Source organism: Sceloporus occidentalis, unplaced genomic scaffold (assembly GCF_023333645.1).
Source record: "Sceloporus occidentalis isolate IW3139 unplaced genomic scaffold, rSceOcc1.0.p SCAF_5, whole genome shotgun sequence".
NCBI lineage: Eukaryota > Metazoa > Chordata > Lepidosauria > Squamata > Phrynosomatidae > Sceloporus > Sceloporus occidentalis.
In genome coordinates this window covers 14,538,385-14,564,262 of record NW_028316985.1, presented here as the reverse complement: position 1 = coordinate 14,564,262, position 25,878 = coordinate 14,538,385, and the positions used below count along the sequence as shown (strand labels likewise).

The 25,878-nt window shown below is 40.5% G+C and overlaps 1 protein-coding gene across 1 annotated transcript in view; it reads right to left on the bottom strand.

Moving 5' to 3' along the window:
* Window positions 1–25,878, bottom strand: part of LOC149311680 (1-phosphatidylinositol 4,5-bisphosphate phosphodiesterase zeta-1-like) — a 54,654-nt gene that overhangs the window by 2,111 nt on the left and 26,665 nt on the right. Inside the window, exons 8-12 of the mRNA XM_089526597.1 lie at window positions 24,975–25,131; window positions 23,686–23,802; window positions 16,522–16,694; window positions 11,674–11,806; window positions 8,666–8,815 (exon numbers count right to left, since the gene is read on the bottom strand). Coding sequence (XP_089382723.1) covers window positions 8,666–8,815; window positions 11,674–11,806; window positions 16,522–16,694; window positions 23,686–23,802; window positions 24,975–25,131 — 730 coding nt within the window. The remainder of the gene's footprint in view (window positions 1–8,665; window positions 8,816–11,673; window positions 11,807–16,521; window positions 16,695–23,685; window positions 23,803–24,974; window positions 25,132–25,878) is intronic.

Sequence of the window (25,878 nt, the reverse complement as noted above, 5' to 3'; positions counted from 1 at the left end):
GACTCCAATGGGTTGCAAAGGTAAGAACTGAAAATAGTTTTTGTAATTCAGGCTTGGGCTCCAATATACATTTTTCTACTGGAAACTAAAGGATTCTGAAGCTTTTGACCTGAATCTGATAGGACAGTCCTAACTAAAGTAGACCCATTCAATCAATTGTTGAGCTAACACATAGGTGAATCCAACCAAGAGAGAGCCAGCAAGTGTACTGGTTTGGGCATTGGACTATAATTCTGGAGATCAGGGGTTGAATCCCCACCATGAAAACCCACTGGGTGACCTTGGGCAAGTCACACTCACTTGAAGGCACACAAAAATAAGAACAAATTCAGTTGATTCAATGGGTATACTCTAGTTGGAACTAATAGCATTCAGTCCTTTATATTGCTCCAATAATTATCCCCCATTAAGTGAAAATGCTGGAGATGATGATGGGTGATTATTTCTACTGCTATTTACTAAGCTTTTTTTCCGCTTTTATAGCCAGCTAATTTACCAGCAAGTACTCTTTCCAATGAGACATTCTGTTTTCTACATTTCCATAACCACGTTTTCTGGATATGGGAATGAAAACATCCTAAACACCAAATAATGAAATTTCTTTCATTCATTCCTTCATATCCCAACTTTTTCCCACTGTGGGACCGAAAGCAACTTACAATCGTTTTTTTTTTTAAAAAATGCTAAAAGTATAGATTGTACAACAGTTTAAAATTCATTTAACAGCTAATCCAATTTAAACATTAATTGAGAAGAATTACCAGCACATTCAAAACATAGTAAAAGATGAAGCACACACATTAACCATCCTTCTCCCCCAGCCAAATAAAAGTCAAAAGCCCATTTAAAGAAAACAAAGTGAAACCAGTGGTGTAAAATTAGAGATGATACACTGATATAAAAGTAGACTTCATAGGCCAAACATAGCCATCATACTGACATCCAACCATTAATACAGGTTGTTAGGTTTTGTTTTTTTAAAAAATTGGAATTTTTTGCAAAATTTCATATTGATCCATGGGAGATCCAGGAGGGGCTCCAATTGTGGTGGAAATGCCCTTTACAACTCCCTTTGCAGTGCATGTACACACACACATACTTTTTTCCCCAAAACATATTTCACCCCTGCAGGGACTTGGGGGAGGGAGTCATATAGGTTTCACGGGCCACATTTTGTCCACCCTTCACTAACACTGCACAACTTTCTTCTCCTCTTCTTGACTTTGCTAAAGCTCTCAATAAAAAGTTTCTCTGAGCAGAAGGAGTGAAATACAGCTGCAAGGAATACAGGAAGATAACTCCATCCCAGTTCCACTGGGAGAACCATTTTTGTCAACAGAATCATCCTTTGGCATACATGCTACAGCAGACCTTTGGCATACATGCTACAGTCTAACATTTTACAAATGAACAACAGGACACATGTGGCATATGAAAGGAATATCACAGTGTGGTTAAGCTAGGAAAATTATTGTGGACGAACACAAGAGCTAGGAGAGGCTACCACAGATTGCTGTTGTCTGTGCCTACTGGGAAGGGGAAGATTCTGCCCTCTTCTCTCCTCTCCCCGTTGCTGAATTAACTGAGAGGAAACTACTTTTGCACTTTGAATTCAGTTTGTAACAAATAAATCAAACTGGGGATAAAGGGGGAAAGTGGCAACAGGGGAGAGAAACTGGGACGTTTTAAAAGCAGCTGAAAAAGTGGGATGACAGAGGATTAATTGGGACTGTCCCTAACAAATCAGGACAGTTGGAGGGTATGCCATGAACATAAAGTGGTTCCTGTCTGCCACAGTCCTATCTTTTTTCAGGAACTTGTCCCATAATTATTATACCAAGGTAGGAAGGAATAAAGAACATTAGTAGAGTGTATTTTTAGTAACCTAACTTTTATTGTTAGTCCCAGCTAAGGTTGTTGTCGTTGTTGCTATGTGCTTTCAAACTACGTTCAACTTATGGTAGACTTCTCTTGAGATATTCTTGAGAAGATATCTTCAAAGGAGTTTGTCATTCCCTTCTATCAAAGGCTGACTTGACTAAAGTCATCCAATAGGCTTCCACAGCTGAGCAAGGATTCAAACTCCAGTTTCCTGGAGTCCTTCCCAATACTCAAACCACTACACCATGCTGGCTCCCAGCTAGGGCATACCCAATGAATCAGTGGTATATACCTGACAATTCAACTATTAATAGATCTACTCTAACCAATAGACTTCAGATCATTGTATGCTAGAGAAATTTATGGGGTTCTTTTACTACAATTCCCAAACTTTCTATGTCAATTTAACAAGTGGGCATGGAGAAGGGGCATTTGGGAGCTATAGAGAAGGAGAGGAACCATTTATTCCAAGCTGTGGCTGTAGATAATGTGCATCCAAAATGTGCAAATTCACAGAAGTCACTCTGAGAAAATTCCACAGCAATAAACTGGGGACAGACAGATCCACTGAGAGTGGCAAGAATACCTGAAATGCAGAGAAAATTGCTGTGATACTGCTTAGCTCATTATGATTCTCTGAACAAAAAGTCAGGGATGCAAAGGGACAGTAAGTTGACAATCTTCACAAAGCACCCTTAGAATGGAGTGGTGATTCTAATTTAGATTAGCTGTGGAGGTATTCTTCATGCATTAACAAGTCATGGTGTTCAGAACACCTATTACAAATTGTGCCTTAGAAAATGGCTCATTCTCATAGAAGCGGAATGAGATGCCTTTAAAGGCCCCAACTAAACCTTGCACATAATTGCATGGAACAGTCACCCATCAAACCTCTGTAAATGAGGAGAAGGTGCTTCATTTGGAAGCAAGTGAGAGCAGAGAAGTGAAGGGAAAGGGAGGTCTTAACCCTTCATCCACCCTCTTGTTCCTTGTTCCAAATCAAAGCTGCTGCTATGCCCTGTCCTTCTCTTCTATGGTTCTGTGGGGTTTTGGTTTTTCAAAACAGATCTAGGCTTGAAATAGTTACTTTGGGCGGCTATAGTCCCTAGACTCTTCCTGTCAACCTGGCCACTGGTCAGATTGGCCAGTGGATTTCAAGATATGTAATCCAAAAAAAGTAACTTTTCCAAATTCTGAGACAGAACTGTGCATACTATGTTCATTTTCAATAACTGCTTTGCAAGTAAGCTTCAAGGGGAATTTTTGACCCCGTAGTTCCTGTTCTTTGGAACTGCAGTCATGTTCCACGGAAACATGTCTGGATGGCCATCTGTCGGGGATGCTTTGATTATGAGTTCGTGCATGGCAGGGGGTTGGACTGGATGGTCCTTGTGGTCTCTTCCAACTCTATGATTCTATGGAAACTCACTCAGTGACCTTGGGCAAGTCATACTCTCTCCACCTCAGAGCCTCAAACCCCCTCTGAAGAAATTTGCCAATCAACAAACAAACAACAAAGTTGTGTTCTTAACTACTGCAATACTGTATAGTAGATCTTTAGAGGCCCTTTCACACTGCACAGTTATAGCACTATGCATTCTCTTTAACTTGTCTCATCCTATGGAATCCTGGGATTTGCAGTTTAGGGAGAGATATTGAGAAGCTCTCCACCAGTCTTTGAAAGTTTCCCAATTCACCAAATTTTGTTTTAAAAGATGTCACAACTTTGGGACAGTATTTGCCCCAAGAAAACTAAAAAAAAAAAATACGTGAAAACACAAACACACACACAGCAACCCCCTCACCCCACAAGCACTCTAGGATCCCGCATCATTCCTAATACCTCTGTTTTCCTCTACAAATCTTCTCTAAACAATGACAGTCCATTCTGAGAGGGTCTATAGAGGAAAACAGAGGTATTTGGTTTAGCTGTGAGGGATGCAACATTAGTGAAATCTTGGGTAGAACAATTGCCCCCAGCCACCACAAAGTTGCCTACTCCTGGTGTATCTGATGGGTATTTTTTATTTATTTATTTATTTTTGGCAAGCATTAGGCTGCCTCTCTGCTTGAGTGAATGGGTTATTTGTACAAGCAGAAATTCTGTGGTCATAGTCCAACAGAATGTGAGAATGTTTAAGACAGTTGCAATTGATGAACTGAAAGAATACTCAAATGTCAGTTGGATTCTGGTATATGTGAACATTACAGCCCACAATACACATGAGGTATTCTATAGAAGCAGTGGCAGTGGTGATGGTCAGCCTGGTGAATCCATGAATCCATTCTGGGTTTTAATCCAAACTTTAAAAGAGCCTATATGGACCCAGTCTAGGGAATATGGTTCAGCAGCTTGAGTAATTCTACTTAAGTTCACAATACATTTCACTGATAAGGCAACAGATGACTGTTCATAGGAGCAAAGTTTGATTTAGATGTGCATAACGAGATGAAACTTCTTTTAGTGCTTTGACAAACAGAGGAGAGATTAATTTGATTTAGCCCTTCTGGGAAATCATGCTTGCCTGCCATTTAGTTGGATTGCTAACTTCCTACTGCTAAATCTGAATGTATTTTTATTTGCAGCTGTACAGATATTGATGAATAGAGAGCTTTCCCTTTCATAATAATATTGTCAGATGTAGCATGACAATACATAGGCTTTCCTGTCTCATTATGGGCTAAATATTTCTATTTCTAAATATTTCATAGTGGTTCATGTGGTGTGAAATACAACTTAATAAATTCTATGGATATTTTATTGTGTTGTGTATGTAATATTAAACTCGTAGTAATATTTTATAAGCTGAGTTTTATGCTTTTATAAGTTTATAACCATGCACACAAAAATACCCGCATACACAACTTGAATCATTTATTTCACATAAGCTATTGCAGTCTCTCAGAATGACTCTTATTAATTAAAATCTTGATTTTGTCTAATTTAACTTTTTTGCTATCCTAATTCCTCAGAACAATAAAGGTATTTGTTCAAGGACATGGGAAAGCTACAATTTACTGGCTAGTTGGATTATGACCACAAATACTTGACCATGGTTCATTTGTTTGAGGAAGGGTATTTGTAGGGGTTGGTATTCTCTTTTTCATTCTGCAACCCAAAAAGCCCCTAGGACTCAACATTTCACTGTGATAGCCTCCTTCCCATGGGCATTTCATTACTGGTGGAGAGTAGGAGACGAAAGGACCAATGGACCATGGACTGACTATGTTCCCACAACCAGATGCAAATCGATGATACCACCTGCTAAAATCTTAGGGTGCCCACCTCAGTAACATAGCCAGCTGCTTCTCCAATCCCACCCTGCTCTCCACCAATGGAATGGCCATGGAAGTAGGCAAAACAATGAGTCCTGGGGCTGATGACACTAGAGCCATGCCTTAGTGCCACGTGTGGAACTCTTATGCTACACTTGACAATATAGCATATTAGCCATTGAATTCAAATGTAACCAAATATTGCCAGATCTGCCTGGCAGTGGATTTCCGGAGTTCCAAGGAAAGTTATTTCCTTGCCCTCCCTAGATATGCATCTAGATATATATCCAAGTACTAACCCAGCCAAAACCTACTAAGCTTTTAAAAGCAGACAAGGTGTAGTGGATTCACAATGGTATGGTGGCATCTAGTTAATGTCCGTCCCAGGGCTATGCGACTTCTATAGCTTCTGGAATTTCTCACACAGCATGGCCAGTAACTATGTTGACTAGAGGATTCTGGAAGTTTTAGTCCAAAATGGGGACCTTTCCAGGCTCTGATTTAGCCCTATTCATAGAATGGCAGCTCCTCCAGTGATCTCCAAATGAGCATCCATTGCAACTGAAAGGCAGCTTTCTGTGTACACAGGCAGTACCTGAATAAATGTACAAAACTTTGTCTTCCACTCCAGTGTGAATAGTGAATAAATGCAGAAGAAATCTTTTGGCTCATCAAAACATTTGCACATATACAGTTTATAAAATATATTTCATGTTGTTGTTGTTATTGTTGTTGTTGTTGTGTGCCTTCAAGTTGTTTCCAATTTATGGTGATCCTAAGGCTAACCTATCATGGAGTTTTCTTGACAAGTTGCTTCAGAGAGGGTTTCCCATTGTCATCCTCTAAGGTTAAGAGAGTGTGACTGCCCCAAGGTCACCCAATGGATTTACATACCCAAATTGGAATTCAAACGCTAGTCTCCAGTACTGAACTCAAGAGAGCTTATATGGGGTTGCAAGGCATGGATGGTGACAGCTATCCATGGTGCTGAACTCTTCCTCTATGAAAATTTTAACACCTTGGCTGAAATCTGTCTACCCTACAAATATATAGGGTACCAACCACCACTAGTCACTGCCTCAGTTCAGACATACAGTATGTCACTTCATCAAGTACCTTCAGTATGTGTGCCATTCTAAGGATTGGAGTCATGATTGTCACTCAGAAAAGCTTCCTCTTCCATTGTTCCAAAGAGAAATATATTTAGCAGTGGTCGACAGTTATTTGCCCTGCAGATGTTCTGTGCCTCATCTCCTGGAACCTCAACCAACATGGTCAATAGTCAGGGATTTAGGGAGCTGACGTCCCAAACATCTGTGGGTCAAATGCTGAGAAGTGTTGAACTGGAATAATAGCTGCCTTAGAGAGCATCTAACACCCTTTTATTTACTGTATATTTGGGACATGACGGTGCTACCTAATTCACAGAATGGCAAACAATCAGTCAATAGTTCTTAGCAAAACCCATACTGTATGTGCATTTATGTTGTGGGTTTATGGAATCATTTTATGCTGCATGGTTACTGCACTATGATTCCAATTTAGCTACCATGCACCAGCTATGTAATCCTGGGATTTGTAGTTTGGTGAGGCACTAGAACCCTGTGGCAGAAAGTATCCCTCCCTAAGCTGCAAATTCCAGGAGTCCATGGGATGTATCCATGACAGTTAAATTGGAATCATTCAGTGATATTTCTGTAGTGTGAATGTGGTTATATGAATAGGTCTGATCATATCGAAAGCATACACCTAAATACAGCACTCTTTTGATGACAATTGTATGATGAGTGAATGTATGACGGGGCAAGAACAGGCTCTTAGCTTCACAGGCCTCCCTTCACAATTCAATGGAATAGCTGTACAAAGCCAAAAATGTATAGTTGAATTATTTTATACGCTCCTTATAGACACCTAGTTGAGTATACATGTAAATTATTATTATTATTATTATTATTATTATTATTATTATTATTTCTATACTGCTTTTCCGCAGTGATCAAAGTGCTGTACATAGTAAAATTATTAAAACAACTTCTACTATGCATGTTCCCTCAACACCCTTAAAAGATGTTGGAAGAGGCTTTCCTGCGCTGTTCATACAGATGAATTGGGAGTTAAATGCATAGCCATATTGTCTTCCAAACTGTAGGTTGTAGTGCAATCTGTTTTCCCCCATATACCTTATTGATCACTCGTAATTTATAGAATTTCCTACATGCCTATTTCCTGCTTCATTCCTGTTGAGATACCAAGAGGTATACCATCTGGGCACTTATTTATATCAGTCTGCTTAATTAGATGATCTAAACTGCAAACAGATCGAAAGTGCACATTAAACGTAACAGTGGAAATCAGCCAATCCACATGCAAATAAACAAACTCTGGACTGATTTATTTGCTGAAGATGCCAGCCACAGATACAGGCAAAACATCAGGAATAAATTCTTTCAGAACAGTATATTTCTAAATGTACTGCAGGGCATAGGACATTCCTCTCTGCAAGCAAGGAAGCCTGAATTCTACATGAGGAGCATACCCTCCAATTTGGCAAGGACAATTTGAATTAATCCTCTTTCATCCCACTTTTTCAGCAGCTCTTAGGTTCTCTCCCCTCCTCTCACTTCCTCCCTTTGTCCTGCCATGTTACAATGGTGTGGTGACAGAGAAACTATATATGGAAGAATTCCCTTGTCAGGATGTAGAGACTAGAGAACTGGCGATCCTGTGCCCTCTTGGTTTTATCCTTGCTCACCTCTGCTATTTTCCTGTCTGTGAGCCAGGAATTCTAGGCCTAGGCATACACAGTTCCAAAGTGCCGCTCACTAGTATTAGGTTCACACCAGGATGTCCTCAGAAACATCCAGTTTCTAGAATTTGTGGCTATATTCACCATGCACAATTTATCGCAGTCTGGTGCCAATTTAACTGCCATGGCTCCATCCTATGGAATCCTGAGACTTTGTGAGGTATTTAGAATTCCCTATTAGAAATCTCCAGGTCAGTAGTTTACAAAGAAGTGAGCTCTCTAGCAGAGAGAATGCTAAGTACCTTGCCCAACTATAAATCCCAGGATTCCAAAAGATTAAGCCATGACAGTTAAAGTGGTATCAGACTGCTAGAAGTGTGCAGTGAGAATAAAGCCTGTGTTTGCTTGAAAGACACTTAGAAATGAATAAGATAAGGAATACAAAGAAGGTTTTTCCAGGTCATTTTTACCCAAAAAGAAGTCACTTCAGGTTAAGAGGCTTCAAATATATGTGTGTATAACATGCATCTTTGAGCAGCAATTAATATTTTTAGTAGGAAAATATAAATAGACATGAAGGAGGAGTGGATGGGAAGTCCACTATTCATGTACCACCAGCTACCAAATTTTGGTGTTATAGATACTAATCCTCCACGTTCCTTCTGTTTTTTCAGTGTCAACCATAGTGGAGTGAGATATCTGGACTTGTGTCCTACAGTTACCAATTCCTGCTGTACATGGTTGCTGCAATGTTGCTCTTACCTTTATTCATGCTAAGAACTGGCAAAGTATATTGACCAAGGAAGTCATTGGCAGTTAATGCCATCTGATCTTCTACAACAAAGCGTATCAAGGCAAGATCTGGAACCTGGACGTTAAATGTGAATGATTCATTCCATCTAGGATTCAAAGCTGAAATAGAAAGGGGAGAAATTCTTGTCTGATGTATATTTTTAGCAGTTTTCCATGTAACCATGAGTTACATGTAAGGAAGACAAAGAATACTTTTCCAAGTCAAAATGTGCTTTTCTGGAAAGAAATGTCCTGTTGTCACTGCAGGTTAAGAGGCTGCAAATGTCAGAATTTCATTTTTAAACACACACACACACACTGGGGATGGCACCTATTAGTGGAATGTGTAGGGACATATATGTGTGCCTTCAAGTTGCCTGTCAACAGTAAATCCACCTAAAATTCGCCCCGTGTCTGTCTCTTTTTAATTGATGCAGAAGATGGTTTTCCTTCTTCCCTCCATGCTGCTGACCAAAGTCTCTGCCTAGACCTACTGTAGCTGCTGGCCATTCTGTGCCTACTGAGAGCATTGGGCATCAGAGAAGCATCTAGCTATGTCCTGTAGCCAGATGCAAAATTATTACATCGTCTGCTAAGACCTCTGGAAGACCACAATGAAATTCAGCAGAGGTTGTAATTATTTTCTGTCTAGTTACTGGGACATAGCCAAATGCTTCTCCAATCCTCACTACTGCCACCAGGAACAGAATGAAGAGGATTACTACAGAGACTCTACAGAAGGATGAGGGTCAGTGAATGGCTTTAATATAATTACATACTCAGAACTACTATGCTATGGTATACAATAAAAAAAAGCTGTAGTAGAGTTAAGAGAGTCGTCCAGGAGGAAGAACTCAATAGGGTTTGAGGGAGCTGTGAATGATTAAGGGTTAACGTTTAATCTAATTGTGTATTAATAAACTTCTACTTATTTATTCTTGTTAAGTTTTGATAGCGGGTCTGGTTATGCTCACCCACTGCATAACACATCCACTGGTCCATGTAGGGATCACCTTGAGACCCATGTACCCAATCCAGGGAGGGATCTTGTGGGGAATGAGGGCAAGGTGAATGACAGGACCCCAAAGGTTAGAACTGCAAAGCCAGCCTGGAAAGTGGATCTATCACAAGTGGTAATAGAGTTTCATCACAATTCAATCTATGGGAATCCAAATCTCACTTAGATATGGAAAGAATATCGAAAAATATTCAGAAAATGCTCAAAAATGAGTTTCTCAAGTGTCAGAAAATTCTGATGAGAATCCTGGAAGGATGAGAATATTTGCAATTTGGAAGCCATTCTGTATGAAAAAATGCATACTTTTTGTACAGAAGATGGCATTTTCTACACAGAAAATAGAATTTCTGTATAGAAAACAAGTTTCTAGCACGGAAAACACCTATTTCTGCACTGAAAATGCTGTTTTCTGAGCAGCGATGCTAGGAAGAGCATCAATGTCCAAGCAAAACAGCCGCAGGCATTTCTGTGAGCAGAATAAATCTCAAAATGCAAATAATCTTTAAAATCTGTGCCATTTTCAATTACTCTCTCACAACAAGGAGCAAAATGTGAAATTATTCATGCTTGTCTGTGAGAGTGAAATTTATGATGATTTACACCCCTGATTACTAAATGAGAACATGCAAAAAATGGTTACTATGAATTTTGATAGAGTGTTTCTTCAACCACATCTTGCTCTTTAAAAATGTGATTCAAAAAGGGCAGAAGCCTTTTTGATATGTTCATATACAGTGTGCACAATCCAGCAAGAAGTTCTCATGTACAACTCTCATGTGTTCCAATGTGGATTGTACAGAACAGCACCTTCCTAAACTCAACTGAGTGAACACAAGCAAGGAGGAAGTTTATAGAAATGAAAATTTCAGATAATGGGATCGTCAGTGATGCTTCTGTTTAACTAGTTTCCCGAGCAGAATCAACACATTTGAAAGTCTGCTCTGTTCTCTTTTTTATTTCCAAAATGTTATGTTAATGTACCAATGCACAAATGCACTTGGGTGGACTGATAAAGCACCAGCCAAATGAAAAGCACATTGGGTTCCAACATTTATGCTTGTATCAAGATTATTTTTCTCTCCTATTTTTCCAGCTTCTGCAAGATATGGGACAGTGCCAATCATACAACTGCTTTGGGGAACTTTGTATTTTTTCATGGAACACATACACACTGATTGAAAAGAGATGCAAATGAATGGAAGAAGGCGACATATGCATGCTACACATCAAGAACTGAGTTTAGAATTTATTCTGGGTGAAACAGAATATAGGAGGAATATAAAACAGCATAGAATGAACCAGAGGAGTATTTTTTTTAAAATAGAGGGGTGAAAATATAATTTTGACCCTAACTGCAGTAGTGAGGGAAAGCAAATCTACCAAACTCAGTAATGCTCTGGTTCTAATATTTTCCATTGTTAAGATTATTCTGTCCCATTTTCTCTCTGGCTTGTGAATTGTTGGGGAGGAAGGGTTGGTCTGTATAAAGTTCATAATAGAGGCATACAAAAAAATCACAAGATATTAATTTGTGTATACATTTTTGGATCTATACATTCTGAACTCATTTCTTCCTAAATGCATGCCTTTCTGGATGCATATTTCCTATATTGCAAAATTCAGAAAAGTATAGATTTCAAGCCATAAGTGTCTTCTGGTTCAATCTAAGATTCAGCATGTGTGAAATGTGTACATTCACACTGAAGTGTAAAGTGAATGGATTTCTCAGCCATCCCTAGGCAATATAAAGAAACTTCCGTAGTACAGATTATTGTTTTCTTATCCAGACTTTGGGGGGGGGGGGGGGGATTGTGGGGCATGCATCTGAAAATATACATACAGATCTGCATACATGCAACAAGAGACCAACTTTGATAGGATTTGTAAATTATCAAAGTGAACCACTGAGCATGTCAACCAGTTCACTGAGTTATGGAATCTGTTTTCCAGTTGAACTTACCATTATTCTTTATTACAGAAGTCTGCTGTTTGGCCATATCTCCGGGAACACCATGAATTTCAATTTTGACAACAGGATCAGCCTTATTGCTCTTGGAGAGGTTACTTGGAGGCAGCTGATGACCACTAATAATCTGCATATAGAAAACCACATATCACTATGAATTTATTGCTTGTATTTATGAAACTTGACATCTCATTTCCAGTTTCATATAATACAGCAAATGATTTCCCCCCACAGGACAAATGAGCCCAGATTTTTTTTCTTTTTAAATGCTGCATATAACACAGTGCTCTGTGGCACTGTAATCTTTAAATCTCCTAATACTTTCAGCATTATAACCATTAGCTTTACTAAGAAGATTGCTATAACATTGACTCCTATAGAGTTCAGTCTTAATCTCAACAACAGGAGTTCTCCACTAACTGCCATAGAAAGGAGAAAGCCATCTGTAATGGTATATGATTCATACATGCTTTTAAAAAGAACTCACTTTACCACAACCATAAAACTGAAATGATATAAAATCGATGCAATATGGAAACATTTAGGGTCAATAATGTATGGTGTAAAATGGATAAACATGAAACTGCATTTGAAACCATAGTGACTGGATGGCACCTGCTGCCCAAACAGAATATCCCAGAGCTTGGAAAAGTTACTTTTTTTTAAAACTAAAATCCTCTTTCTGGGGTATTCTGTGAACTACAGACACACACACAAAAGGAGGGGCTTTTCCAAGCTCTGATCTCTTTGTTATTGTTGAAATGATGCAATCATCAGTAAGTCCTCCCTCTGGAACATTTTCAACTGTGCTAAATAAAATTGTTGTTGTTGTTGTGTGCCCACAAGTAGTTTCTGACTTACAGTGACCCAAACTAGTCATTGCAACAAGTAAAGCCATTACAAACATGGGTCTGAATCTTATATTTTATTTTATTTTAAATCCTGTCTTTCTCCTTGTACAGGACCCAAGGTGACTGTTAGTCCAATGTAGGTCAGAGCTTTTGAATCAATAGGCTTTACATAAATTTTGTTCTTGTTGTTGTTGTTGTTGTTGTTATTGTGTGCTTCCAAGTCATTTCTGGTGTCATATCATGGTGTTTTCTTGGGAAAAATTGTTCAGGGGAAGTTTGCCATTGCTTTCCCCTAAGGATGAGTGTGTGACGTGCCCTAGGTTTCATGGCTGAACTGGGTTTCATGGCCAAGTTGAGAATCAAACCTGGTTTCCAGAGTTACAATTGAACACTCAAACCACTCTGCCATGCTGACTCAGTGTTAACTTACCAGGTTTCCATTAATTCAGTGCATCTGTATTAGCTGGAACTAACAATAGGATTTAGGATTTAGGTCTCAGGAATTTAAATGGCATTATACTAATTAAATCTAGATCCAGCTCATTGGGGATGAGAACACCTCTTGTGGATGAAACCTGGAATCCAACTACAGCAGCATCCAAACACTGTCAAATGGACATCTGGCAGGCCTACAAGTACAACATGAAGATGATAGTTTTCTAATCTGCAATGTCCCATACACAAGTATTATACCACCTCCAAACAGGTAGGGAATACCCATAGAGAAACAATACTGCTTGAACTAATCTAATCCACATTCAAAGCTGTCTAAGATATGATACATCATCATGTTTTATGGAACTGAAGTCTCACTGAGTTTACTGGGAGCCAGCGTATTGAGAGAACAAGAGTCTAGTTCCCACTGAAACATGAAACTACGGGGTGATCAAAGGCTGAAGGTTTTTGTGAAAGTAAAATGCAGTGGGGGAGGAAAGTCATATGCTTGAGAAGGAAAGATGAACTATAAATGATGGGTGGTATTCTGTATCGTCATGTATGTTTTGTAATTTTGCAATTGAGTATTACATTGCACTAGTGCAATAAAATCTGTTAGTGAATTGTGAAGATACACATCCGGGCACCACCAAGAGTGTTCTGATGAACACTGGGTGCTTCCAATGTTCATGAGATGTTCCTGATGAGCATCAGGTACATTAAGCACTTCTGTTGTGCATTGGCACTCCTGATGCATAGTGGGCACTCCTGTTGCACTCTAGCACTTCCTAGCTAGTTTCTGGATATACATCAAGAATGCCACAATGCACCTCAGTACCAATTGGATATCAGAGCCATGGTGCATTACTCACTAACTGGCTATCATTGTGCAATGGCTGTCTGTATATTATAATGTCATGGGGGCAGCTAGGTGAATGCAGGCATTGCAAGACAACAGTCAGCCCTGCACACCCACAGATTCTTTATCCACATTTCAACCATCCACAGCTTGAAAATATTAATATATATATATTCCAAAAAGCAAACCTTATATGGATAATTTTATATAAGGGACACCATTTTACTATGCATAGTATTTAATTGGTCTTGAGCATCCATGGATTTTGTTATCCATTGGAGGGAGGGGTGGAACCAAATCCGCAAAATGGTGAGCAAACTATTAGCTAAAAGGTTGATACACACATTGGGAGAGATTTTGTGACTACACCAAAATGAAAAGGAGCAGAATAGGAAAAAAAAAATCCCAAAAGCCTCATTGTATAGAACTCCTATTTAATAACCTGTCAAATGTCTTTGATAACTATTTGCAGCTAGCTGGCCATAGAATTTATAGTATTCAAGGTATTTTTCAACAGCAAGCATCGGAAACAACCAGGAAATATTACAGATAATAAATCAAAGCTGTATGATTTATTTTTGTTCTAACAGGCAATTTTCCAGGACCATCTCTATACATGAACATCAAGCTTGCCCTGAAAGGTTTAATTCAATTTGCCATTTTTTTTTACACACTCACTGTAAATGTTCCAAATTGTAGCTGAAGAATGACCTAGGTGTGCTGAGAATGAAATCCACATTAATAGCAGCATTAGCTGTTTTGTACATGACAACTCTGGGAAATTTGGGTTAGCTCTTAGACATTTTATATGAGTGTTCATCCCAACATAGTGTAATGGTTTGGGCATTAGATTAGGGTCCTGGAGACCAAGTTTGAATCTCTATTCAGCAATCTATATATACTGTATAAAACTGAATGATTTGGCATGTTTATGAAATTTAAAAATATATAAAAAAAACTTAATTCTGGATCAGTAGAATTGTAAATCCACCCTATAGTCTATATTCTAAACTCTGCAGCACTGCATAGAACTTGTAATTAGCCCCTTGCAGGCTGAGGTCCCACACACATACATTTTCTTCTAATGTACAGAAGAACCATTTCATTCACACATTCACACACACCACATACGAAGTAGTGGGTGTGCAGCTGATTCATCTTCTCCTGGAAGCCACCATTTTGTTTTCCAAGGTATGCTGAGGAAAACACTGGGCACCAACCATTGATGTCATTCAGCAGTGGAAGTTCCTTTTTATGTTTTTCTAAAAATGGCACAAAACAAATGAGGAGCCACTGGAACTCTTCTTTATTGGGGGGAAAAGAAATGGAAACCAGCAGGGAATGCTGACCCTACTGCTAGGCAGAGTGAACTGATCATCTCAGGCAGCAGATTTTGTATCACGAAAGAACACACATTTTTTGTTGTTTTATTTTATTTTACTGCTCAGGATGAGAATAGGCACTTGTGGGATGTTGTGCACTCTGTGCCAAAAATAATGTGGCTGGTTCAGTACTATGCCTCTTGACGTGAGAGAGAGGGGAGAGCACCATTTGCCACTCGGCCTCAGGCAACAAAATGTCTTGCCTTGACCCAACAACCACAAATGACTGGCAAAAGTATGAGGAGAACAAACAAAATAGCTGTTGCTGTTATTGGAGAAAGGTGACCTTCCTCGCCCTCCACATGAGGATGAATGGAAATATTGAAATAAATGTGGGTCTAATGAACTGCAACTAAACAAATATGATCTTTCCAATACATTCATAACAAATGAAGAGTCTTTCTTAATTGAATGAGCAAAATAAATTTCTTGTGAAACCTTCCTTATGAGGCATTGTCAAGAGCCTGCTTTTGTCATTCATCTGCTAGGAATGCAGTAAAAAGGTCAGGAGAAAATTCAAGAACAGTGCTGATGAAATCCCCCCCCCCCCCCCAATCCGTTTCTTCAGGCCAAGATGTTGTCCTGGCAAGAGTGGCACCATCTTGGACAGAAGTGATCAAGCTAGGTGAAGGTGAAGTGGGAAGGAATGGTGGCACCATTCCTGGAATGACAACTGGAACACTCCCATGAAAGGCACTTTCCTCCTCAGTAGTTGACCCTCAGAGCCTGCTAAAACATAAAGATAACAAGAAAGGCACTAGTCTAACCCCTCTAAGAAGGGAATTCCAAAACCTCGGGGCAACCACTGAAAAGGCCTTCTCCTGTATTCCTACAGAGAGAAGGGCCCCTCAGAAGATCTCATGATACAGGCAAGCTCATGTATGGAGATACAGTCCTCCCAGTAATCTGGATCTAAACCTAAAATTCTTTCCCTGAACTGTTTAAAAAGATTCCAATTTAATAAACTGGCCAAACAGACCAACAAAGGCTGGAATCCTGATAGTTACTCCCAACCAAAGTAGTCCCATTGAATCACTTATTTAAAGGTGAGTCAACATAAGGAGAAATGCAATTCATTCTATGGCTATAGTCAGGATTAACAATAGGATTTAGGCCCACAACTCCTTAGGGCAAGTCATACTCTCCCAGCCTCAGAGGAATGCAATGGCAAATCTGTTCTGAATAAATTTTGCCAAGAAAACTCCACAATAGAGTTTTCATAGGTTGATGACAACTTGAAGGCATGTAACAAAACAACAATTCATAATAATCGTTCCATAAATAACCAGTAAAATTTTTAACAAAACCATTTTACCTTTATTGACAGTGAAATTGGATTGTATTTCCCAGCAACATTGAATGGATCATAACCTGTGTCTCTCCTTCTCAAGAATTCTGGCTTTAAGATATAACCAGTGCCACCATTGTCCAAAAACTTTCCAATTAGCAGGTCCATCTGTACTCCAGGTGTCTGGAAATTCAAGGCCACTGGAAGGTGTGGGGGGAAAAAACAACACATTTTCAGTTTGAAGAGAAGTATTTTACATGGGCAGGGGAAGCATCCGGCAACAGAAATAATGGCTGGTTTTCTCTGCCCCAACCCACTCCATCTCTTTTTCCTTGTAGATCTTTTTGGGCTCTTTGGTTTGTATATCTGGACAAGAGCCATAGCATTCTTGGATCAATGTGAGCCTTTAGGGAAAAGATTAAGTTTCCGAAATTCAGAAACTAAAATTCAGCTAATAAATACATAGATGTAAACCAAATATTGGTTTCAGAACTCTCTCCTCACCATGGATACTTCAAATTCCACCTGACCCATGTGTTGGAAGAGCAAAGATAGGGGTGGATACAGCAGTTATGACCCACCACCACTGAAAGGAGCAGTGCTACCACCCCAAAGCCTGGAAATCTTACTTTGGCATAACAGCTTCCAGAACTCAGGGACTTCTAGTTTGAAAAAGTAACCCTCCCAAGCTTATAGTATCCATATTCATATCGTATTTTGAAAAAGTCCAACTCAGAACCCTTCACATGGTAGTTCGGAAGAGCTCCACATGCACACATCAGTGTAGGTATATCCCACCTTTACACTCCAGCCAAATATGTGGGCAATAGAGGCATAGGAGTTTATCACATGTGAGAAATTTCTCTTAATTTCGAATGAAAAGAAAGTGAGGCCAGAATGCATTTACATAAATTTGCTAGTTCAGCAAACGTGAATGTGAATTACTTTCGAACTGGCTTCCCATTGCCTGAAAATAGCTTGCCATTGCCCGAATTTGCGTGTGGTAGTTTATTATCACGCAATAACGTGAAAGCCCATGATTGCGCTTGGACTGACTTCCCATTGCCCGAACCATGATTGTGTTCAGATTGCCATTGGATTATACTTCCAATTTCCCTTGTCAGATAAACTCCATAGCTACTAAGCAAGGGAAGGTGTCAGCTTGACGCTTGCAGCCCTTTCATCTCCCATGCATTCTTTCAGTGTGCAGTGGCATCATCTGAACTCTCTCTTTTGACTTAAGATGATTCCTTAAAAACAAGTGGTCTCTTGTTTGAAATCTTCTCTGTGTTGATATTCCTGAGTTATGTTCCTAAACTATATCTAAAATTCTTAAAATCTCATCTGCAAAGCTTCTGATTGGTTCCATCATCTGTTGACTGGCGAGTACTGCAAAGAGGGCATTTTCATAAGAGGTTCCTAGATTGCGGAGACAGCTGCCTGACAAATTTGGGGCCTTGACCCAGCAAGGTGCTAATAGGCTTGAAACAGGGCATGCATTGATATCTGAAGGGGAGGGATTTCTCACAGTCCCACCATCCTCACAGACACAGTGGGTGAGAAGTCGGAGAAAGCCTTCTCCACAGCTGCTCCTAGGTGGTCTGATTGGTTCCTTTCCTTCTGTCTTCCACCAGCACGTAAAGACATTGTTGGTTAGGTAGGTTTTTACATTTTAGCTATGGAGTTGCAGTGTGTGAAGTGATGTGCTTCTCTCTCTGTGTGTATCTTTTATTGAAACTCTGTTTTAAATATGTTTCAAGTATGTTTAGTGTTTTAGCTGTTTTAATCGTGTTTTTGATTATGTTGATGTTTGTTTCAGCTTTTGTAAATTAATGTTTTAGTGGGATCCTTTTAAAACTATTGTAAGCTACCTTGGATCACATTTTGGGAGAAATATGGGATGTAAGTGCAATAAATAAATAAATAATAAAGGCAGCCAGTGGCTCCCTTATCAGTAGGGCAGCAAATCCTTATTGTCAGGAATGAACTCTTCTAGAACATGGCCACATAGGCTGAAAACTCCACAAAAATCTACAAATCCTCATTGTGTTTAGTCCAGACTTCAGTGGTACTTTCCAAGGTGCCGAACCCTATTATCCAGATAGATTCAGCCCCTTGGACAGTTTCTCTAAGGTTCAAAGTAACGCTTTGTGCAAATTAACTACCCAACTGACATAGAAGCTGCCAGCTGCCATTTTCCTTGAAAAAGACATTAAAAGGGACCCCCACCCAATAAATTTGGCCCTGCATCCTAAGGCACTAATCCAATAGCAATAGCAATAGAGTTTACATTTCTATACTGCTTAATAGCACTCTCTAAGCGGTTTACAATCTGTAAGCCAATTGCTCCCAACAAGCTGGGTACTCATGTTACTGACCTATGAAAGGATGGAAGGCTGAGTAAACCTTGGAGCCCTGTGATCAAACTCGCATTGTTGTGGGTGCAGTACCAGCATTTAACCACTGCACCACCAGGGCTCCCTCAGAGATATTAAATGGAAGAGAGATTTAAAAGAAATATAGCTGATGGCTTGGTAAAGAAGCACACAGACTGGACACCTGTTCAGCCTTACCTGGGGCTACGTTACACTGAAATCAGTGCAGAGTACCTCAGAGTAAAATATGCTGCATATAGGATATGCATATACAACCCTGCTCAGGCTTTAAGGTTTTCAAGGGAGGTGCTTCTCTCAGTCACGCCACCCTCCCCGCCTCCCCGCGGCCTCCCCCTCCCTCTTGGCCTCTGTGGAGGCCGAAGCCTCCGCAGAGGCTGAGAAGGGGCCCGCGGGGCCACCGCCGGCAGCCTCCCCCCTCCCTCTCGGCCTCTGCGGAGGCCAAAGCCTCCGCAGAAGCCAAGAAGGAGCACGGGGGACCACTGCCGGCGGCCTCCTCCCTCCGTCTCGGCCTCTGTGGAGGTCAAAGCCTCCGCAGAGGCCGAGAAGGAGTGTGCGGGGCCGCCAGCGATCGCCGCGATCACCAGTGGCCTCCTCCCTCATTTAATTATTTATTTTTTGGTTTCGGCCCACCAGTTGTCTGAGGGACAGCAACCCGGCCCCTGGCTCAAAAAGGTTGCCTACCCCTGGTCTAAACTGTAAAGGAACTATCCAAGCTATCAAACCTATTGGAGCACAGGGTTCAATTCGGGCTTCATCTACACTGCAGAATTAATGCAGTTTTACACTGCTTTAACTGCCATGGCTCAGTGCTATGGAATTCTGGAATTTGTCGCTCTGTGAGATATTTAGCCTTCTCTTTCTGACAGCTCTGGTGCCACAACAAACTACATGTCCCAAGCTTCCACCGACAGTTAAAGTGGTGTCAAACTGTATTAATTCTGCAGTGTGGCAGCAGTCTAGGATGGTTCCTTGCAAGTTCAAACTAAAACCCTGATGGATTCACCATCCTAAATTCATGGAAGCCACCAGGTGCCACTGAGTTTAATGAGGGATGAGATATCTTTAATCACATTGAAGAAGTGGCTTTCTTGTAGCTCCTCTAAGACAAGTTCAGGGACTGACAACATGTATAGTGATTTAGCTATTTATATCTCAAAAGGAAAGAGGCTCTGGCTGAGAACCATTTTTAAAAGGAGAAAAAAAAACATAGAAATAAAGTTACTGCTTCCACACGTCACCTATTCAATTCTGGCTCCTGTAGTGACATTTATAAAGCATCCAATTTTCTGCCATGAAGGCTGTGCGAGCCCAGAGTGGCACTCAATTAATGAACCTTTCATTCTAGGGAGATGTCCAGTGCCAACGACGACACATCCAGACAAAACTTGGTGGTGCCAGTGAGTTAATATCATAAAATAGATCAATTTGTCTTTTGTTACACATTATGCAGATGCTTTTATGGAAGACAGGATATAAAAACAGTGACTGTTGCACACAGTAGGAAGAGAACACAATTGTTTTTCTTCTTTTTCACCCCTTTCAGCATACCATCAGCCTTGCTCCTGGAAGATGAAACAAATTCAGCACAGAATAAGTAAAGAGATAGTAGAGGAACACCTTGTTAATCTAAATGAATTTAAGTCTCCGGGACCAGATGAACTCCATCCAAGGGTATTAAAAGAACTGGCAAAAGTAATATCGGAGCCATTGGCAATCATATTTGAAAACTCCTGGCGAACAGGAGAGATCCCAGCAGACTGGCGAAGGGCAAACGTTGTCCCCATCTTCAAAAAGGGGAAAAAAGAGGATCCCAACAATTATCGTCCAGTTAGTCTGACATCAGTTCTAGGAAAGATTCTGGAGCAGATCATTAAACAGAGAGTCTGTGAACATCTAGAAGGCAATGCCATAATCACAAAAAGTCAACATGGGTTTCAGAGAAACAAGTCATGCCAGACAAATCTAATCTCTTTCTTTGATAAAATTACCAGCTTGGTAGATGAAGGGAATGCTGTGGATATAGTATATCTTGATTTCAGTAAGGCCTTTGACAAGGTTTCTCATGACATTCTTGCAAACAAGCTTGTAAAATGTGGGCTAGACAAAGGAACTGTTAAATGGATCTGTAATTGGTTGACCGGCCGAACCCAAAGGGTGCTCAACAATGGCTCCTTTTCATCCTGGAGAGAAGTGACCAGTGGGGTCCCACAGGGCTCTGTCCTGGGCCCAGTGCTATTCAACATCTTTATCAATGACCTGGATGACAGAATTGGGAGCATACTTATCAAATTTGCAGATGACACCAAATTAGGGGGAATAGCTAATACTCCAGAGGACAGGATCAAGATTCAAAATGACCTGAATAGACTAGAAAGCTGGGCCACAGCTAACAAAATGAACTTCAACACAGAGAAATGTAAGGTATTGCACTTAGGGCGGAAAAATAAAATGCACAGATATAGGATGGGTGAATGAAACTACGTGTGAAAGGGATCTAGGAGTCCAAGTAGACCACAAGTTGAGCATGAGTGAACAGTGTGATGCGGCAGCTAAAAAGGCCAATGCTATTTTAGGCTGCATCAATAGAAGTATAGTGTCTAGATCAAGAGAAGTAATAGTGCCACTGTATTCTGCTTTGGTCAGGCCCCACCTAGAATATTGTGTCCAGTTCTGGGCGCCACAATTCAGAAAGGACATTGAGAAACTGGAGCGTGTCCAAAGGAGGGCGACAAAAATGGTGAAGGGTCTGGAAACCATGCCCTATGAGGAACGACTTAGGGAGCTGGGGATGTTTAGCCTGGAGAAAAGAAGGTTAAGAGGTGATATGATAGCCCTGTTTAAATATTTGAAAGGATGTCATATTGAGGAGGGAGCAAGCTTGTTTTCTGCTGCTCCAGAGAACAGGACCCGGAACAATGGATGCAAGCTACAGGAAAAGAGATTCCACCTGAACATTAGGAGGAACTTCCTGACAGTAAGGGCTGTTCGACAGTGGAATGCACTTCCTCGGAAGGTGATAGAGTCTCCTTCCTTGGAGGTCTTTAAACAGAGGCTGGATGGCCATCTGTCAGGGGTGCTTTGATTTGGATTTCCTACATGGCAGGGGGTTGGACTGGATGGCCCTAGTGGTCTCTTCCAACTCTACGATTCTATGATTCTATGATTCTGAAATTACACAATTCCATGTACCTGTACCTGTTACTATTTTTCCTATTGCCATTAGTACCAACACAGGAAGGGACTATTAGATGATGTGTGAAAGAAAGAGGAACAGAAATCTATTGGGATGCTACCCCACCCCATAAACGTGGGGCAGGGGCTAGTTTTTCCCTGTATGATATTCCCTCCAGACACACCCACACACACACACACCAAGGCTAAATGCCTGTATTTTCCACTGCACTCTCTTCCAAAATGTTGACAATGAAAATGGAGCTAATGGGAGGTAGTTCAGGTTTTACGGGATCATTGTGTGAGTGGAGTATTTCTGTGTATTTTTCTGCATTTTGGAGACTCTGCATGGTTTAGGGTCACATATTATATAAAATTCATGCTGGTTTTTTTCCTTTGAATAAGGGGGAAGAGGTTTTTGTAGCTTCAGACCACCTTAAAAGTGGAGTCTAGGGACTTCATCTGGCCCACAGGGTGAACTTTGCCCACCCTGAACCAGAGGGAACCAGCTAAAACATTGCCTTATGCTTTGGTAAGGTATGTGGAAGCAATAAAATATATGGTTTAAGGACAAGGAGGAAAGTGGGGGTCAAAAATGTCAAAAGGAGCTTCTTTGTCAGAGGCTTTGTTAACTGAGGTATGCCTGTACTGTCTTCTAGCGTCAAAGTAAAATTTAACTTTGTTGCACATTTGTTTTCAGAAAGATAAGCAGCAATATATTCAATGGCAGCTGACCACTCTTGGGAGCAGTGAATCTGCACCAGGTTCTTCTGTGATCTTTAAAGGTGCTGAACCCCAAAATGATTCGGCATCTTGGGATTTTTTCGCATGAGAAAAGAAAGGTGAAATGGATCGGGAGAGTAGTGGCTTTTCCTGTGTGGCTCCGCATGATGTTGTAACACTTCCACTTTCTTCCTGAAGGGAGAGGGTCATCAAAGTACGTCTTTTACTGAATGGATTTTTTCCTTCGTAAGTGCCTTACGGGTATACCTCAGTTAACAAAATAGATGCACAACTTCTTTAATAGAAACCTTGGTACCAGAGGCAGAAATAACATGGAAAATAACATGGAAAAATAGCAATAGGTTCCTATACCACAAAAAGAAGAGCACTTAAACATGTTTCAGGATTTAAAAAAAAAATCCAAAGATAGCATATGCAAAATTAAAGTCAGGTAAGCCTGGGATAAGGAAACAAAAACATTTTGAGTCTTCTACAGACCACCTGAAAGCTTCTAAAATGCATCCAAGGATGATTTTTTTCCTCCACCATCCTCCACTTTTATTATGATTTCCATAATAATGTTGGTGGCCAATTTTATGATTCTAGATCTAATATCCTGTAGAACATGGTTTAAGGATGAGGAGGAAAGTGGGGGTCAAAAATGACAGAAGGAGCTTCTTTGTCAGAGGCTTGTTAATTGAGGTATGACTGTACTATCTTATGGCATCAAAGTAAAATTGACATCCAAGGATATCATGAGACAAATCCTCTGCTCAGCATATACACTGACTTTCTGACACTCATTTTTATCCATTGATCCCATATGAGGATTTATTACATTTAAGTCTTACTGCTCCATATATGCAAACACAGGATACAATATGATACAAAGGAAGCTTACCCAGTTGGCATCCAACATTCCAGAATTCTTGTGGGTCGTAATTTGAAGAGTCTGTCCTGGTTCCTTTGGGGTAGATTCGTGTGAGGAAGCGGACGGTGTGCGAGACAAAATCAGGGGCTGAAAAGGGACATTTTCAAAATCATATCTGTGAGGGCGGCATGGTAATGCTGCATATTATGCTTTTCCCAACATTAAGTTGTTAATATTTTCTAAAAATGAGATAATTTCATATGCATTCATGAGAGGGCCAGCCTCACTGTGACTCAGAGGGTGCAGCTGCACTGTGGAAATAATGCAATTTGACACCACTTTTACAGCCAGGCTTTGCAATGTCTGCCATAGAGTAGACATACAAATTTGTGGTTGAACAATACAAACAGATAGCTTACCAGGAATAACTACAGAGTTCTCTTTCCCTCAGTTTTATAACCAGTCTATGGATGAAGATGAACAAAGGGCTGCCATGGCCATCAGGCAACGAGGCAGCTGCCTCAAGCAGAAGATAATGGAAGGTGGTCCAAGTAATTGAAGGAGACAACTGTGTGCCCTGTGTACTGCCCTGTTCCCCCTAAGGTAACCTGCTGCCCTCAGTTTTAGTGGATTCTACTGCGTGTTCAGTAGGCTTTGTTTATGGACTGGGAGGTGGAACAAAAAATCTTAGCCCATGAGAAAAGAAAGCCAAAATGAAGCAGGAGAGTAGTGACTTCTTCTGTGCCTCTCCACACACCATCATAGCACTTCCATTCTTTTCCATAGGGAGAAGGTCATAAAAGCATATCATTTGTCATGCTGGAAAAATAAATTTGGCAAAAGGCACACTTTTATGATCATCACCCTCAGGAAGAGAATGGCAGTGCTCAGCAACATGTGGAGAGGCAAGGAGAAAGCTACTACTCTTCTGCTCTGTTTCTGCTTTGGTTTGAATTGCATGCTCTGTGCAGTTGTGGCCAATCCTTAAGGTATCATGCTCAGTGACCTCATCAGGGCCAGCCCTGTGGGATCAACAGGGGGCATTCATCACAAGGTCTCAGGTTTGGGTCTTGGAATTTCAGAGCCTTGCATAATTCTGACCTGGCAACCCTACCTTTGATTCAGGTAGTAAAATATCTTGGGCAAGGGCAATATGTACATGCACAGATTGAAAATAAGTGTGATATGTGTTGAGATTATGGCCAATGAGAGCTTAGCTCTCCTGCAGATGTTGGGGGCCAGGTTCAAATGGTCAAGTTTTCTGATACACAATAAAAACTGCAACTGTACATCTAAAGATATGAAATTGTTTAAATTACCTTTCCTTTTAATGAGCTTTTGGCCTTTCACCTCTCCGATGGAATTATTTTGGTAAAACTTTTGTTTCTCCCTTGAGTCTTCAAAGCTGGCAAACTTCCGAGAAGCAGTGTAAATGACAAGTTCTGACAGCAACATGGCTACCTTAACCTTATGGCCCTGCAAAGAAAGGTGAGGAAGTTACAGCCTTGCAAAATGAAAAAGGCAAGGGGACTTTCCCCCAGCATTTTATACAAAAGAATAAGCTAAAGATCTTTGTTTGTGGGACACTAGCCAAAGAATTCCCCGCCTCTGCATTGAGAGTTTTAAAATAAATTGAGATTTTTAGAGGAGGCCCTTCTCCCCACCCCACCAGCTTCACAAGTACAACTGCTGGAAACATAAGAGAGGGCTGTTTTGGTGGCTGCTCCCATGCTATACAATCTCCTTCCTAGAAAAGCTAGACCGTTCCCTCTTGCATGGTGTCCTTTTGGCAGCCGTTGAAGACTTTATTTGCCTTGACAGGCCTTTGGGAACTGATGGTTTGGACAGGAATTTTAATAATGTGTTGCATTATCTGTATCTCATGCTTTTTAATGGTTTTGCTTTTAGGGATTTTTTTTAAATTGATAGCTCAATTATATTTTATCATTTGTATCTTTTTAGTGGAGAGCCAGAGTGACACAGTGGTTTTAGTGTTTGAGTATAACTCTGGAGACCAGGATTCAATTCCCAGCTTAGCCATGAGATCCACAGGTTGACCTTGGGCAAGTCACATGCTCTCAACCTCAGGGGAAACCAATGGCAAACCTCCTCTGAACAAATCTTGCCAAGAAAATCCCATGATAGGTTCACCTTAGGGTTGTCATAAGTCAGAAATAACTTGAAGGCACACAACAATAACAACAATAAGAACAACAACAATGA